The following is a 14,527-nucleotide window of genomic DNA, read 5'->3' on the forward strand; positions in this document are numbered from 1 at the left end:
GAGCATGAGCGTAGCTCTCCCGATCGCGCCTGTTACCTCCGCTGGTCCCGCCCCATCAACAAGGGGAGCGTGCATGAGTGGGCAAAAATTGGCTGATGGAGCATAATGTTGGAAAGTGTGAGGTCATGCACTTTGACGGAAAGAAACAAAGAGCAAGTTATTATTTAAATGGAGAAAGATTGCAAAGTGCTGCACTACAGCGGGACTTGGGGGTACTTGTGCATGAAACACAAAAGGTGAGTATGCAGGTACAGCAAGTGACCAGGAAGGCCAATGGAATCTTGACCTTGATTGCAAAGGGGATGGAGTATAAAAGCAGGGAAGTCCTGCTACAGTTATACAAGGTATTGGTGAGGCCACACCTGGAGTACTACGTACAGTTTTGGTCTCCATATTTAAGGAAGGATATATTTGCTTTGGAGGCAGTTCAGAGAAAGTTCACTAGGTTCCGGGGATGAGGGGGTTGACTTATGAGGAAAGGTTGAGTAGGTTGGGCCTCTACTCATTGGAATTCAGAAGAATGAGAGGTGACCGTATCGAAACGTATAAGATTATGAGGGGGCTTGACAAGGTGGATGCAGAGAGAATGTTTCCACTGATGGGGGAGACTAGAACTAGGGTGCATGATCTTAGAATAAGGGGCTGTCCATTTAAAACTGAAGATGAGGAGGAATTTATTTTCTCAGAGGGTTGTGAATCTGTGGAATTCTCTGCCTCAGAGAGCTGTGGAAGCTGGGTCATTGAGTAGATTTAAGACAGAGATAGACAGTTTCTTAACCGATAAGGGAATAAGGGGTTATGGGGAGCGGGCAGGGAAGTGGATCTGAGTCCATGATTGGATCAACCATGATTCTATTAAATGGCGGAGCAGGCTCAAGGGGCCGTATGGCCTACTCCTGCTTCTATTTCTTATGTTCTTATGTTTCTCTGAAGGGTGGGAAGCCTAATTTATGGACCAGGGTGGGACGTCCACGCCAGGTGTCGAAGTCCCGCCCCGAGCAGGTTACCGCCCGCAATCGGGGCATGGGGCAATTTCACCCAAGGTATTTGAACTACACCCTTGCAATTCTAGAACCTGCATTTATAGACCCTTCCACGTGTCCCTGGTATGACCAAGGATATATGTCTTTGCAGTCTCTTATCATCTGCCGCCGGTTGCTGAGCAGATATCTGGAGCAGGGAAGGATGTTGCTGCAGAAGTGAAGGTCACCCCAGCGTGAAGCTTTATTGCTACAGGATCCTTCCCAGCCACTGCCATATCGGGCCACTGCAGGGCACATATCCCTGAAACAAACAATACTTACGTTTGCAAGGAAAAAGAACTTAATCACTTTCTCTGGATTAGCTGGACAAGGCATAGAGCTTCCATTGGATGCCCTTGAGTGCAAAGCATTGTAGATGGAACGTATCATGCATTATTGCATCAACCCAATGGTCTGCATGAAATGAAAAGGTTTTGCAATTAATTAATATTTGCGTGATATCTGACCGTAGAGCCAGCATAATGTACATGAACAGTTAACCAAGGAAAACCACTATGCCTTCACCATACAGCAGTTTACATCATGTACAATATTTGAAGGAGCAAAGAAACATTGGAGATATGGTTCTTGGGAGACCTGTGCTAACCTTGGCGTCCATACCTGCTGAAGTATTGAGAAACCCCCTAACAGCAGGGGAGCACCTTGAACTGGGAGTCTGTGCATCTCTTTGCAGTTCCTCAGTTGTCGCCATCACCTCTATCTGCACCTGCAGGACACGTGGGTAGCACTCTCGCCTCAGAGTCAGAAGGTTGTGGGTTCAAATCCTGAGCACATAAATCTAGGCTGACACTCCACTGCAGTGCTGAGGGAGTGCTGCACTGTTGGAAGTGCTGTCCCCCGAATGAGACATTAAACCGAGACCCCGTCTGCCCTCTCAGGTGGCCGTAAAAGATCCCATGGCATTATTTCAAAGAAGAGCGGGGGAGTTATCCCCGGTGTCCTGGCCAATATTTATCCCTCAATCAACATAACAAAAACAGATTATCTGGTCATTATCACATTGCTGTTTGTGGGAGCTTGCTGTGTGCAAATTGGCTGCCGCGTTTACCACATTACAACAGTGACTACACTCCAAAAGTACTTAATTTCTCTAAAGCACTTTGGGATGTCCTGAGGTTGTGAAAGGCGCTATATAAATGCAGGCCTATCTTTCTTTTATGTGTGCTCACCACTTTGGAAAGTGTGTGTGCAGAAGGGGCAATTCTTTAAATGGTATGTCCCCTGGGGTAGCAGTTCCCAATTTAGTTTTCTCCTATACTCAATAGGCCTCACAAGAAATGTGCACCTAGCTCCCGATACAAGCAAAGTTCTTCCTCATTTGCAGTCAGATACAAGGGTCCTCGGTAACTGCGTTTGCTCAGTTAGTGACCTCCCTCCAGGCAGTTTGTGCAGGTGTTTTTATTGGAGACTGCCCTCCAGCTCCAGCTAGGGACCCCTTCGTTGGTGCACCCCCTGCAGAAGTGCGAACACCTCCGCATTAAACAGCATTGTTCTCCTGCACTGCCGTGAGCAAATAGTCCACTCTTCTGCCATCACTACGGTGAACTCTAACCGCTTGGGAGCTGTTGCTTTGCTGGATTTCACATCTCCAAGTGTGCTACAGGCCAGTCTGGGGCAGGGCATAACCAGAGGTCATCAATATAAGAGAGTCACCAAGAAATCCAATAGGGAATTCAGCAGAAAATTTTTTACCCAAAGAGTGGTGAGAATGTGGAACTCACTGCCACAGGTTGTGGTTGAGGCGAATAGTATCGGTGCATTTAAGGGGAGTCTAGACAAGCATATGAGGGAGAAGGGATTAGAGGGTCATGCTGATCAATTTTGATGAGGAAAGACAGGAGGAGGCTCGAGTGGAGCATAAATGCCGGCATGGATTGGTTGGGCCGTGTGGCCTGTTTGTGTGCCGTATATGCGATGTAATCCTATATGTTGTAATCCACATTGCTGTTTTTTGAGAGCTTGCTTGTGCGCAAATTGGCTGCCGCGTTTCCTACATTACAACAGTGGTTACACTCCAAAAGTACTTCTTTGACTGTAAAGCGCTTTGAGATGCCCGGTGGTCGTGAAAGGTGCTATATAAATGCAACTCCTTTCTTTCCTTCTTTCTATGTAATCCCTCTGTGCAAGCTCTTTATGTGTAGTAGCCTATCCAAATTCAGGGTAAGGACTGCCATTGCAAATTTGGCACAACACACCATCAGATTGCTGGAATAGGTGAGCTTGTACCAATGTTTACCTCAACCCTGATTTTGGCATCTTTGCAAAATGAAGGTTAAGTTGAATACTCCTGGCCTGCAAGCAATCCATGCGTTTGAAGTCCTAAGGATGTTTGACAACCTGATATATTTAATTTCCTTTTTTTGCTGGTTGCACTTCAAAGGGAATGGAAATTATATCTGGGACAGATTTGCTCCAGGTCTTTGTTTTTTTAGAAAAGGAAAGGCTGATGACTCAGTGAGGGAACAGGCAAAGAACCTCTCAACATTATTGTTTCAGGCCATTATCTTAGGCCCAAGACTACTGAGAGAATTAGCAAAGCTCTGTGCCTGTTTATTATTTTCTGTCACCTGCTGTATTAGTTATTACTGCTCTGTCGATTGTAGCCCAAGCCAAGATCTGACGGTGTTTATTCTATCGCTTTCCGAAGTCCAGTAAGTCAAAAGAGGGGCTTGTGACTCATCCTGTAAACTGAATGTTTTTGTTGGACCTCGAGGCTTTTTTAGGTTGCCAGATATTGTGTGTGTAAGGTCACAGTTCGGTCCATGGGGAGTGAGAGATTGCTAACGGGAGTGGTCGTTGGTGCGGAACAACAGAAATATCTCAAGTTAAACTGAGAAATGTAACCGTTGTTGGCTATTGATGGAATGCAAGTGGAAGGCCTTGGCTTCGTGGTGGGTCTATTTGATACATGCAGGGGGCGAATGGGAGGGAGCATTAGTATTTATCGAGGTAGAAACTGCCCTCCGCTCGAAACGGGGCGCACCATCCGTTTCTTACGTTTTTTTTCTCCGCCAGAACCCATCTGGTGGAGATGCCGTTGATATTCGGCACTTTGAAGTTTTTTCGGTCGGGGTGGATGTTGTGGCTGCGGGGTGGAAGTGCCCCGGCAGTAGGTCAGCCGCACCGGCCGGTCATCATCGCGTCGCTGATACCATAATGTCTCTCCCCTTCAGTTAAAGGGGAGGGCTGCTGCGAACTCTGCATATTTTTCATGTAGGTCCACTGGACCACCAGGGAGGGTTTCGGCTGGGCCAGCAGCCTGGCCGAATCCGGGGGGGGTGGGGGGGGGGGGGGGGGCATAATTGCCGGGCCGACCTGGCAGTCGGCCGACAATAACAAATATAACGGTGTCGCCGGCAGCGCCACCTCCCCTTTAAGGGCGGCCGCACCGCCAACCAACAAGAAGTGCGCCGACGGAAAAATCTGTCCATGGCACCGACCGGCGGCGGCACCGCTCCCGCGGGGCAAATCCGCAGAAGGGCAAGTCCCTGCGGGGCGATTTCGGGAAGGTGTTGCCGGCAGTCGGTACGGGGTCAGCGCGTGCATGTGGCGGCGGGAAAATGGGCAGGGTGGTCCGGTACACCGCTCCAAAGCCGAGGAAGTGCAACTTTAAAAAAAAAATGGAGGCCTCTCCACGGAGACCCGACGGCCAATCCGCACCGACCCGTGGCCGCTGCTTTCAGGCCTTATAGAAAGGGGCAGTTTCGCCCCATCGTGTTCGCACTGGTGCAGATTATAACTAGACCTTCTGCAAAGGTATCTTTCGATACCGGGGGATAACATCATTTCTTTTTCCAGATTTCTATTGGTTTGTCCTTGAGCAGGGGTATTCTGGCAAGATGTTTATGCGTGATATCTCAGTTAATGGAACATTGTTCACAATTCGTCCCTGCTTGAGGGTGGCAAATGGGCATAGCATATTCCGTGAGACAAAGCTAGATCAACGCAAAGCTCCTTGTCTCAGTACTACAGGTGCGGCGTCCAAAACCTGGAGTTCCGGAAACTGGAAAATGTTCCGAAATCCAGACTCCCCCACCTTGGCGGCCCGACCTCCACCGGCTTCGGCCTGACCTAGCCCGGCTTCCTCCCTCCCACCTCGGGCCCGACCTGCGGCTGCCCGAGCCCGGCTGTTGCCCGACCTCCAGCCGCCCGACCTCCACCGATCTCCCCCAGCCGCGGCCCGACCGACCCCCCCCCCCCGAACTCTAGCATCCCGACCGATCTCCCCTCCCCTCTCTCCCCTACCTACCTTCCTCAGCCCAGTCAAAGGCGTTCCGAAATCCGGAATTACCCGGAATCTGGAATGGCCTCAGTCCCGAGGTTTCCAGATTTCGGACGTCATACCTGTATGTCATTCTGTAATTTGAAGTCAGTGGCCAGGGAATTGGGACCGTTAGTGCCCTCCGTTGATGCCGGTTTGGCGCAAAAAATGGCGGCCACCCGCTTCCGGCATGGAATGCGGTGGCCATCATTTTGGGCAGGTAAAGCGAACCTCGCCCCAGTAAAGCAAACGTCAGCCCCCCCCCCCGCTGAGTGCAGTGTCTGTCAGCAGCATGTTCCTTGCTAGGCTGTGCTCTCCCATTATGTTAATTAACGTGCTGCCTGCGTTTTGTGAATGGACGCGAGCATTTCTCGCATCGCGGTGCCCGGCCGTTTATATTTTGCACTATCGAATTTCCCCCCCGCCCTCGCCCCCCCACCCCTTGCCATCTTGATTAAAATGCATGGCTTTTGGTCTAGACTACCCATCAACTGGAAGCAAATTCAAGTCTGAACATTAGCAGGTATTATGTGGTTTGCTTTGAGCCTCCTGGTGGTATTTACACGTGCATCTCGTGTTTAGACCATCTGACCAATGAATCAGCTATGTATTCCCCGGTCCAACCACTCCATATACACCTGAATCCATCGTTCTGACTTCTCCCTTTGTTACTGGAACACAAAAGCTCTCTCTGCTGCTCTCTCAGCCCTGCATTGTAATTGGGCAAATTGAATAATGTCCTTTTTGTCCTGCTGTTCTAGATAATTTCGTGTTCCCACCATTGTCTTGCAACAATATTTTCCACGATGGGGGGTGCCAAGTTAGATAGCTGCATTTAAAAAGTAATGCATTATTATTCATGAAGTTATTCATGCTATATTGAAGAAAGAAAGAACTCATATTTACATTGTGAAGGTGCCCACCTTGTGATTTGTACGTTGCCACGCAGTGAGAGCTGCCCTTTGCTCACTGGGATTGATACTATTGGGGAGTCAGTTGAGGCCCAGATCAGATCTGCCACGATCTTATTGAATGGCGGAGCAGGCTCGAGGGGTTGTATGGCCTACTCCTGCTCCTATTTCGTATGTTTTAGCACTTTGGCGTGCTTGCAGGATGCCTCAAAGCACAGCACATCCAGTGAATTACTTGTTCAGTGCAGTCATTATGTAAGCAAAAGCTGTTATGATGTTATTTGTGCAGCTTACATGCACTCTGCGTAACTGGCTATGGTGGCACAGCTTGCCTTTGAGTGAACAGAGAATAGTGCGGATTGATGTCTTTGGTATTCAGTCAAAGGAATCCATTCTTTGTACCTCTTTACACCGAGTTCCCTATCTCAGCTGCTTTTCAACAGAGAGTCAGCAATTGGGGCCTCCAGGCATCTTCTCAAACCAGAAGAGAAACATTAGATGGATGAATGGTCCCCAGGGCGCCATTCCTATGTACCTCCGGGTATCTGGACAAGACTATCATGGATCAGGCTGCTCAGATACAGGAGGTACAGGAGGTGTGAGGGCCAGGGTATGTGGTAATGGAGGACAAATGAGCTGAGAAACTGGGAGCAAAAGCAGATGTGGTATGCCTTAATAGATGTAAAAAAATATTCACCATGGTTTGGGAACCTGAAAATCAGGAATACTTAACTTACTAAAAAATATCCCATGACACTATTCAAAGAAGAGCAGCGATATCTCTCAGTATCTGGCCATCATTTATCTCTCAACCAATACCAGCAAATACAGATGAACGGGTCATTTGTCTAATTTGCTGTGTGCAAATGTTGCGTCTCCCTACAGAACAACAATGACTGCATTCCAAAAGTAAAGTGCTCGGCTGTGAATCATTTTCGGACATCGGGAGGAAGTGAAAGGTGTTATATAAATGTAAATTCGTTCTTTGTTTAGTTTGATGCCACCTACAATTTGCAACAATTAGTGAGAAAGTCTTCTAGCCATGTGCTGCAAGGTATTAATGTAATGTGGAGGGTTCGATAACATTCTTGGATATCCCAGGTAGCAATAGATCACACACACAAACCACTCTGTATAATCATAGAATGGTTACAGCACAGAAGGAGGCCATTCGGCCCGTCGAGCCCGTGCCGGCTCTCTGCAAGAGCACTTCAGCCAGTCCCACTCACCCGTCCTTTACCTGTAGCCCTGCAAATTTTTTTCCTTCAGGTACTTATCCAATTCGCTTTTGAAAGCCATAGTTGAGTCTGCCTCCACTACCCTTTCAGGCAGTGCATTCCAGATCCTAACCACTCGCTGTGTAAAAACGTTTTTCCTCATGTCGCCTTTGGTTGTTCTGCCAATCACCTTAAATCTGTATCCTCTGGTTCTCGGACCTTCCGCCAATGGGAACAGTTTCTCTCTATCTACTCTGTCCAGACCCGTCATGATTTTGAACACCTCTATCAAACCTCCTCTCAACCTTCTCTGCTCTAAGGAGAACAACCCCAGTTTCTCTAGTCTATCCACGTAACTGAAGTCCCTCATTCCTGGAATCATTCATATAAATCTTTCGTAATGTATTCTGATTTAATAATTGGACCAGTTATAAATGGAACAGTGGGTCTGAATCTCTATACTCTGTCTGTTTCCTTGCAGTGTTTACATCAGTGAGCCTCTATCTCCTTCCGGAACGGCCAGCTACCCTAATGCTGTATGAAGATGTGGTACAAATCCTGTTGGGATCACCTGGTAAGTGAGGAAAAAGTGCACATTGCACAGAGTTGAATTTTCTCCTGTTCCACCGGGGCAAATCGTTTGGTGATCTCGTGGAGTCCAACCGAATTCACAGATAATTTGCAAGCAAATGCTATTCTTGAATGTGCATTTATATTCAACAGATGGGGAGACTAGAACTAGAGGGCATAATCTTAGAATAAGGGGCCGCCCATTTAAAATTGAGATGAGGAGAAATTTCTTCTCTGAGGGTTGTAAATCTATGGAATTCGCTGCCTCAGAAAGCTGTGAAAACTGGGACATTGAATAAATTTAAGACAGAAATAGACAGTTTTTTAAACGATAAGGGGTTATGGGGAGCGGGCAGGGAAGTGACCTGAGTCCATGATCAGATCAGCCACGATCGTATTAAATGGCGGAACAGGCTCGAGGGGCCGTATGGCCTACTCCTGCTCCTATTTCTTATGAATGGGAAAATGGAGTTCTCCGCTCAAACCATGTACATGTTCATTTGGATTAGGCCACATTTCACACGAGTGAGTGCCAATATCCAATTGTCTGGATATTATCTGAAATAAAAACAGAAAAATGCTGGAAGCCCTGAGCATGTCAGCTAGCTTGTGTGGAGAGAGAAACCGAGTTAATGTTTCAGAGTGATGTTCTTCCATCAGAACTGGAAGATGTTGGAGACGAACAGCTTTTATGAAAGTGCAGAGCCTGGGGAAAGCGGGGCAGGGAAAGGAGAAAAAAGAAAGTTCTGTGATAGGGTGGAGGACAGGAGTGATTACATGACAAAAGGGATGATGGTTGAAGGCAAGAGAGGGAAGCATGCTAATATTATATGACTTTCAATTTGAATCCTAACACAATCACAGCTCATCATACAGTCCTTTCCTACCATGATAATCTGATAACCCAGATTTGAGAGCCTGGGGAGCAATGCAGCCATTCACAATTTCCTCATAACTTCTGAATTGCTCTTGCTGATTGATCTGGTGTTGGTGCAAGATTTTCAATATGTAGGAAAATACATCAGTGTGACACATCTGTATTCAAGGTTTCCTGGGACAGTAACTACTAGGTCCAATCGCAATCCATGATCACAAAATAAGAAGATACAAGGGATACCACTCTAGCTTGTCCTTCTCTCAACAACAACAACAACTTAAACTTATATAGTGCCTTTAACGTAGTAAAACGTCCCAAGGCGCTTCACAGCAGTGTTACAAGACAAAACAAATTAATTTGACACCGAGCCACAAAAGGAGAAATTAGGGCAGATGACAAAGAGCTAGGTTTTAAGGAGCTTCTTAAAGGAGGAAAGAGAGGTAGAGAAGCGGAGAGGTTTAGGGAGGGAGTTCCAGAGCTTGGGGCCCAGGTAGCTGAAGGCACGGCCACCAATGGTTGAGTGATTATAATCAGGGATGCTCAAGAGACATTGGGGGGGATGTTAATTGGCGGAAGTCATTATCAAATGGTTAAGAATGAATACACATCTTGCCCAGAGTGGTACGGTGGTAATAACAGTCAATTTACAACTTTCCGGTATTAACCATTCGCAGAATTACTCACAGGTCCAAATGTAGATCTGGGCTTGAGGTGGGAGCAGAAAATTACACGGAATTTAAATAAATGTGGGCAGTTAAAGGGAAGTGTTAGAAAGGTTCAAAGGGCACTTCAACCCATTGCTAAGGCCAGAGGGTGAGAGAGCAAAGAAATGATGGGCAAAAGTGCCGGGAAGGTAAAGGAATTCCAGTGCGCAGTCACGTGTCTGGCAGCAATTGACAGAGCCGCCCAGCACTGATCCCCTGTTTGATGGCTACTGGTGGAGATGCTGCTCCTTGAGATGGTTGTGAGGGGGTGGCACTGTTTGTCACTACATGGTAGCATGGGTGAGAAATGCAGCACGCCTGAAAGGAGTTGGGGGCAGAGTTGGGGCAAGGCTTGGGGCCACAGTTGACAGGTACGGTTATTGACTGTGCCAACCTTCTGCTGCCGGTTTACCGCGGTTTGGAAGCCTGATTGCTCTGCTGACCCAAAAAGCAAAGACAATTCCCCCATAGTTGTCGCCCAGTAGGAGTGACAGTGCCTTGCAAAACAAGGTTGTTGACATTATAATGGGATGCAACCAACCAAACAATGCTGGCTGTTATAGAATCATAGAATCATAGAAATTTACAGCACGGAAGGAGGCCAATTTGGCCCATCGTGTCCGCGCCGGCCGACAAAGAGCTATCCAGCCTAATCCCACTTTCCAGCTCTTGCTCCGTAGCCCTGTAGGTTACGGCACTTTAAGTGCACATCCAGGTACTTTTTAAATGAGGGTTTCTGCCTCTACCACCCTTTTAGGCAGTGCGTTCCAGACCCCCACCACCCTCTGGGTGAAGAAATTTCCCCTCAAATCCCCTCTAAACCTCCTACCAATTACTTTAAATCTATGCCTCCTGGTTGTTGACTGCTCTGCTAAGGGAAATAGGTCCTTCCTATCCATTCTATCTAGGCCCCTCATAATTTTATACACCTCACCTCAGCCTCCTCTTTTCCAAAGAAAACAAACCCAGCCTATCCAATCTTTCCTCATAGTTAAAATTCTCCAGTCCAGGCAACATCCTCGTAAATCTCCTCTGTACCCTCTCCAGTGCAATCACATCTTGCCTGTAATGTGGTGATCAGAATCAGCAGATCAACTGAGGCTGTCACAACCTCCTTTGGGTTTTGGAATCTCCACCTGCACTGCTCCTCTGCCAAAGCGGGCTATGTGTGCCAATGTCTGCACAAGGGGATGGTTGGATACTAGCAAATGGGCACAGAATACCTCTGCAGCCTGGCCTTCCTAGATATCCTTCTCTTGGTCCTCCCTCTTCCTCACACAGGCTGTGATAGAAACATAGAAAATAGGTGCAGGAGTAGGCCATTCGGCCCTTCGAACCTGCACCACCATTCAATATGATCATGGCTGATCATGCAACTTTAGTACCCCATTCCTGCTTTCTCTCCATACCCCTTGATCCTTTTAGCCGTAAGGCCCACATCTAACTCCCTTTTGAATATATCTAACGAACTGGCCTCAACAACTTTCTGTGGTAGAGAATTCCACAGGTTCACAATTCTCTGAGTGATGGGTGGGGCTTCCCATTGGTGACAGTAAAGGTGCTAGAAGGGGAAGAAAATAGTCAGCTGAACAATTGGCACAAGCGGTCTTGAGGACCTAATTACAAAAAAAGAATTTTACAAGACAAATAAAAGTCCCGAAATGGCCATAAGACGCTCGCCCTTATATTGCTGAGCTCTTTAAATGAACTCCTGTCTGACTTCCCAGTCCCTTGCAATCCTGGATGCCTTGTTGCGTGAACATTATTTAAGCTGACTGTCCTGTAGGAGGTCCCCGTCCACACCAACAGTTAAATGAAGCTTCTGGCTGTTGCAGGTGGGATCTTTCTGTGCCCCCCCCCCATCCAACCCCAGTCCCTGCGGAAATCAGCGTCTGGCGTCAAAGGGGCAGAAACCCAGCATTATGAGCTCCAGCCGTTGTCCAAGTCCTTTATGGCCTGTGAACACAACAACAACTTTTATTTATATAGCGCCTTTAATGTAGTAAAATGTCCCAAGGCGCTTCACAGGAGTGTTATAAGATACAAAAAATTGTTTGACACTGAGCCACATAAGAAGAAATTACAGCAGATGACCAAAAGCTTGGTCAAAGAGGTAGGTTTTAAGGGGCATCTTAAAGGAGGAAAATGAGGTAGAGAGGCGGAGAGGTTTAGGGAGGGAATTCCAGAGCTTAGGACCTAGACAACAGAAGACACGGTCACCGATGGTTGAGCAGTTATAATCAGGAGGGTAGAATTTCAGGAGTGCAGATATCTTGGTGGGGGTGTGGAGGTTGTGAGGCTGAAGGAGATTACAGAGATAGGGAGGGGCAAGGCCATAGAGGGATTTGTAAACAAGAATGAGAATTTTGAAATCGAGTCATTGCTTAACTGGGAGCCAGTGTAGGTCAGCGAGCACAGTGGGTGATGGGTGAGTGGGACTTGGTGCGAGTTAGGTCACGGGCTGCTGAGTTTTGGATCACCTCAAGTTTATGTAACGTAGAATGTGTGAGACCAGCCAGGAGTGTGTTGGAATAGTCAAGTCGAGAGGTAACAAAAGCATGGATGAGGGTTTCAGCAGCAGATGAGCTGAGGCAGGGGCGGAGATGGGCGGAGATGGGCAATGATATGGAGGTGGAGATAGGCGGTTTTAGTTATGCCGCGGATATGTGGCCTGAAGCTCATTTCAGGGTCAAATATGACACCCAGGTATAATGAACATGGGTATAATGGACCCGAAAATCAGCGCCCTTGAATGACGGCATCGCAGCATCAATCTGCCTTTTGTATGACTCCAGGGTTACTCGGGAGACCATTCTCCACATTATCACACTGTGTGCAGAAGAGCTCCTTGACATCAGGCTTGGGCTAGCAGTTTGTCCCAACGTCACCTTGTCCTGGGAACAAGGATAACTTTGTTAATCTTGGATCAAGCCAAATCTGACACAGAATTGAGAGCTTCTTTATCCACATCCCAATATTCTTTTGAGATTTTACTGTATGAGAATTCTACTATGAGAATTATCACCCGTATGCTTTTATCGACACCAACACCTTGGCTGCCCGTGCCTGCAAACATCGCACCACTACACATACGCCGTGAATATGCAGTCGCCAGAGAATACAACCACAACACAGTAAAGACCTGTCGATCCAGGCCGACTTGAACAACCTACCAGTAACTCGTCTCAAATCCAGAAGGCCAATTTGGACTGCTACTGAAGCCCTTCAGCGATCTCCCCTCAACCTCGATGACCGATGGCATAATGTTCGGAAGAACTGCGACATAGGGAATGGTTTCCTTATCGAGGACCCCACAGTACAACCTGAAGGATCAAACCTTCCTCGCAAACAGTGGACAACCATCAACCGCCTCAGAACCGGTCACGGTCGATGCTGCCACCTTCTCCATAGGTGGAAGATTAAAGCCTCCCCATCATGCGACTGTGGAGCTCCTAATCAGACCCTGGGGCACATCATCGAGCACTGCCCTCAGAGGGAATTCACAGGCAGCCTACACGATATCCACGCTGTCACACCGGGAGCTTTGATCTGGGTATCTGACTTAGATACTGATATTTGATTTGCCTTGCTACTACCACACGAAAGAAGAAGAAGATTAGTGAAAAAAAAAGGCAGAAAATGAATTAATACAAAAGCAAAATACTGCGGATGCTGGAATCTGAAATAAAAACAGAAAATGCTGGAAACCTCAGGCAGCATCTGTGGAGAGGAAGCAGAGTTAACGTTTCGGGTCTGTGATCCTTCATCAGAACTGGAAAAGTTTGATATGTAACAGATTCTTAAGGAACTGCGGGGGCAGTGAAAGGGAGGAGGGGAGGAGAGGACCAAAGGGAAGGTCTGTGATAGGGTGGAAGGCAGGAGAGATTTATGAGACAACTGGGATGATGGGCAAAAATCTCACAAAGTCCCAAAACTCTTACTTACTTTAAACTAGAGGATCAATTTTATTAAATGTAAATCAACATCGTACTCAATCCTGGGATATTTGCACCAGGCTCGCTTATTTTCCTAGAACTCCCATTTGGATTGAGAACAAGGGTTAGCTTCCATGTACAAAGGAGCTCACACAGTGCCTCAGGCGTCCAGTTCTTTTTCTATTATATCTTGTTTTTAATAGAGTTTTTTTCCCCATATTTGACATTTTTATTAATATGTATTTTGGCAACAATTTTTGTGGGTGAATTTTATTTGCTCTTCATGATAAATTTGTTTTTATTTAAAAGTGCCTCAAATATAGTATTTCATGATTGAAGTGGTCCAAGATGAAAGAAGGCATGCCAGGGAGATCAGCAGGGAGCAGACCACATCTGTTTGTCAGTCACCGAGAACTACTGCTTGCTCCAGATCAGCACGAGCCACTAGAAAAGCTTTGTCATCTGGTAGAAGGCCTCCTGCCAACTTGCACCAAAGGGAAGACACAGCCCGTGGCTGGCAAAGTCACCTCTGGTCTCAACTATTATTGCTGAGGCTCATTGCTGACTTATACAGGTTGAACAGAGAATTTGCCGAACCACGGGAGGGCACGCTTCCTGGTACCTGTCGACAGCGCCTTGGCTCCTGTGTGTTTGTGTGTGTGTGTGTGTGTGTGCTGGCAGCCTGTGGGCGGCTCCCTCAGCCAATCACCGAACGCACTCACTGACTGACAGCCGCTCCAGCCAATCACCGATCATGCTCACTGACTGACAGCCACTCCAACCAATCACCAAACTCACTCACTCACTGACAGTCGCTCCAGCCAATTGCCACACACACTCACTGACTGATAGTTGTTCCAGCCAATCATCGAACATGCTCACTGACTGACAGCTGCTCCAATCAATCACCAAACACGCTCACTGACTGACAGTCGCTCCAGCCAATCGCCACACATACTCACTGATTGATAGTCGCTCCAGCCAATTGCCAAACACACGCACTGACTTG

The 14,527-nt window shown here is 47.4% G+C and overlaps 1 protein-coding gene across 1 annotated transcript in view; it reads left to right on the forward strand.

The window, feature by feature from the left end:
- The window catches only part of fam171a2a (family with sequence similarity 171 member A2a), a 353,443-nt gene that overhangs the window by 164,882 nt on the left and 174,034 nt on the right, over positions 1–14,527 (forward strand). Inside the window, exon 3 of the mRNA XM_070864504.1 lies at positions 7,914–8,006. Within this exon, the coding sequence (XP_070720605.1) occupies positions 7,914–8,006 (93 nt within the window). The remainder of the gene's footprint in view (positions 1–7,913; positions 8,007–14,527) is intronic.

Source organism: Pristiophorus japonicus, chromosome 21 (assembly GCF_044704955.1).
Source record: "Pristiophorus japonicus isolate sPriJap1 chromosome 21, sPriJap1.hap1, whole genome shotgun sequence".
In the NCBI taxonomy this organism is placed as follows: Eukaryota; Metazoa; Chordata; class Chondrichthyes; family Pristiophoridae; genus Pristiophorus; species Pristiophorus japonicus.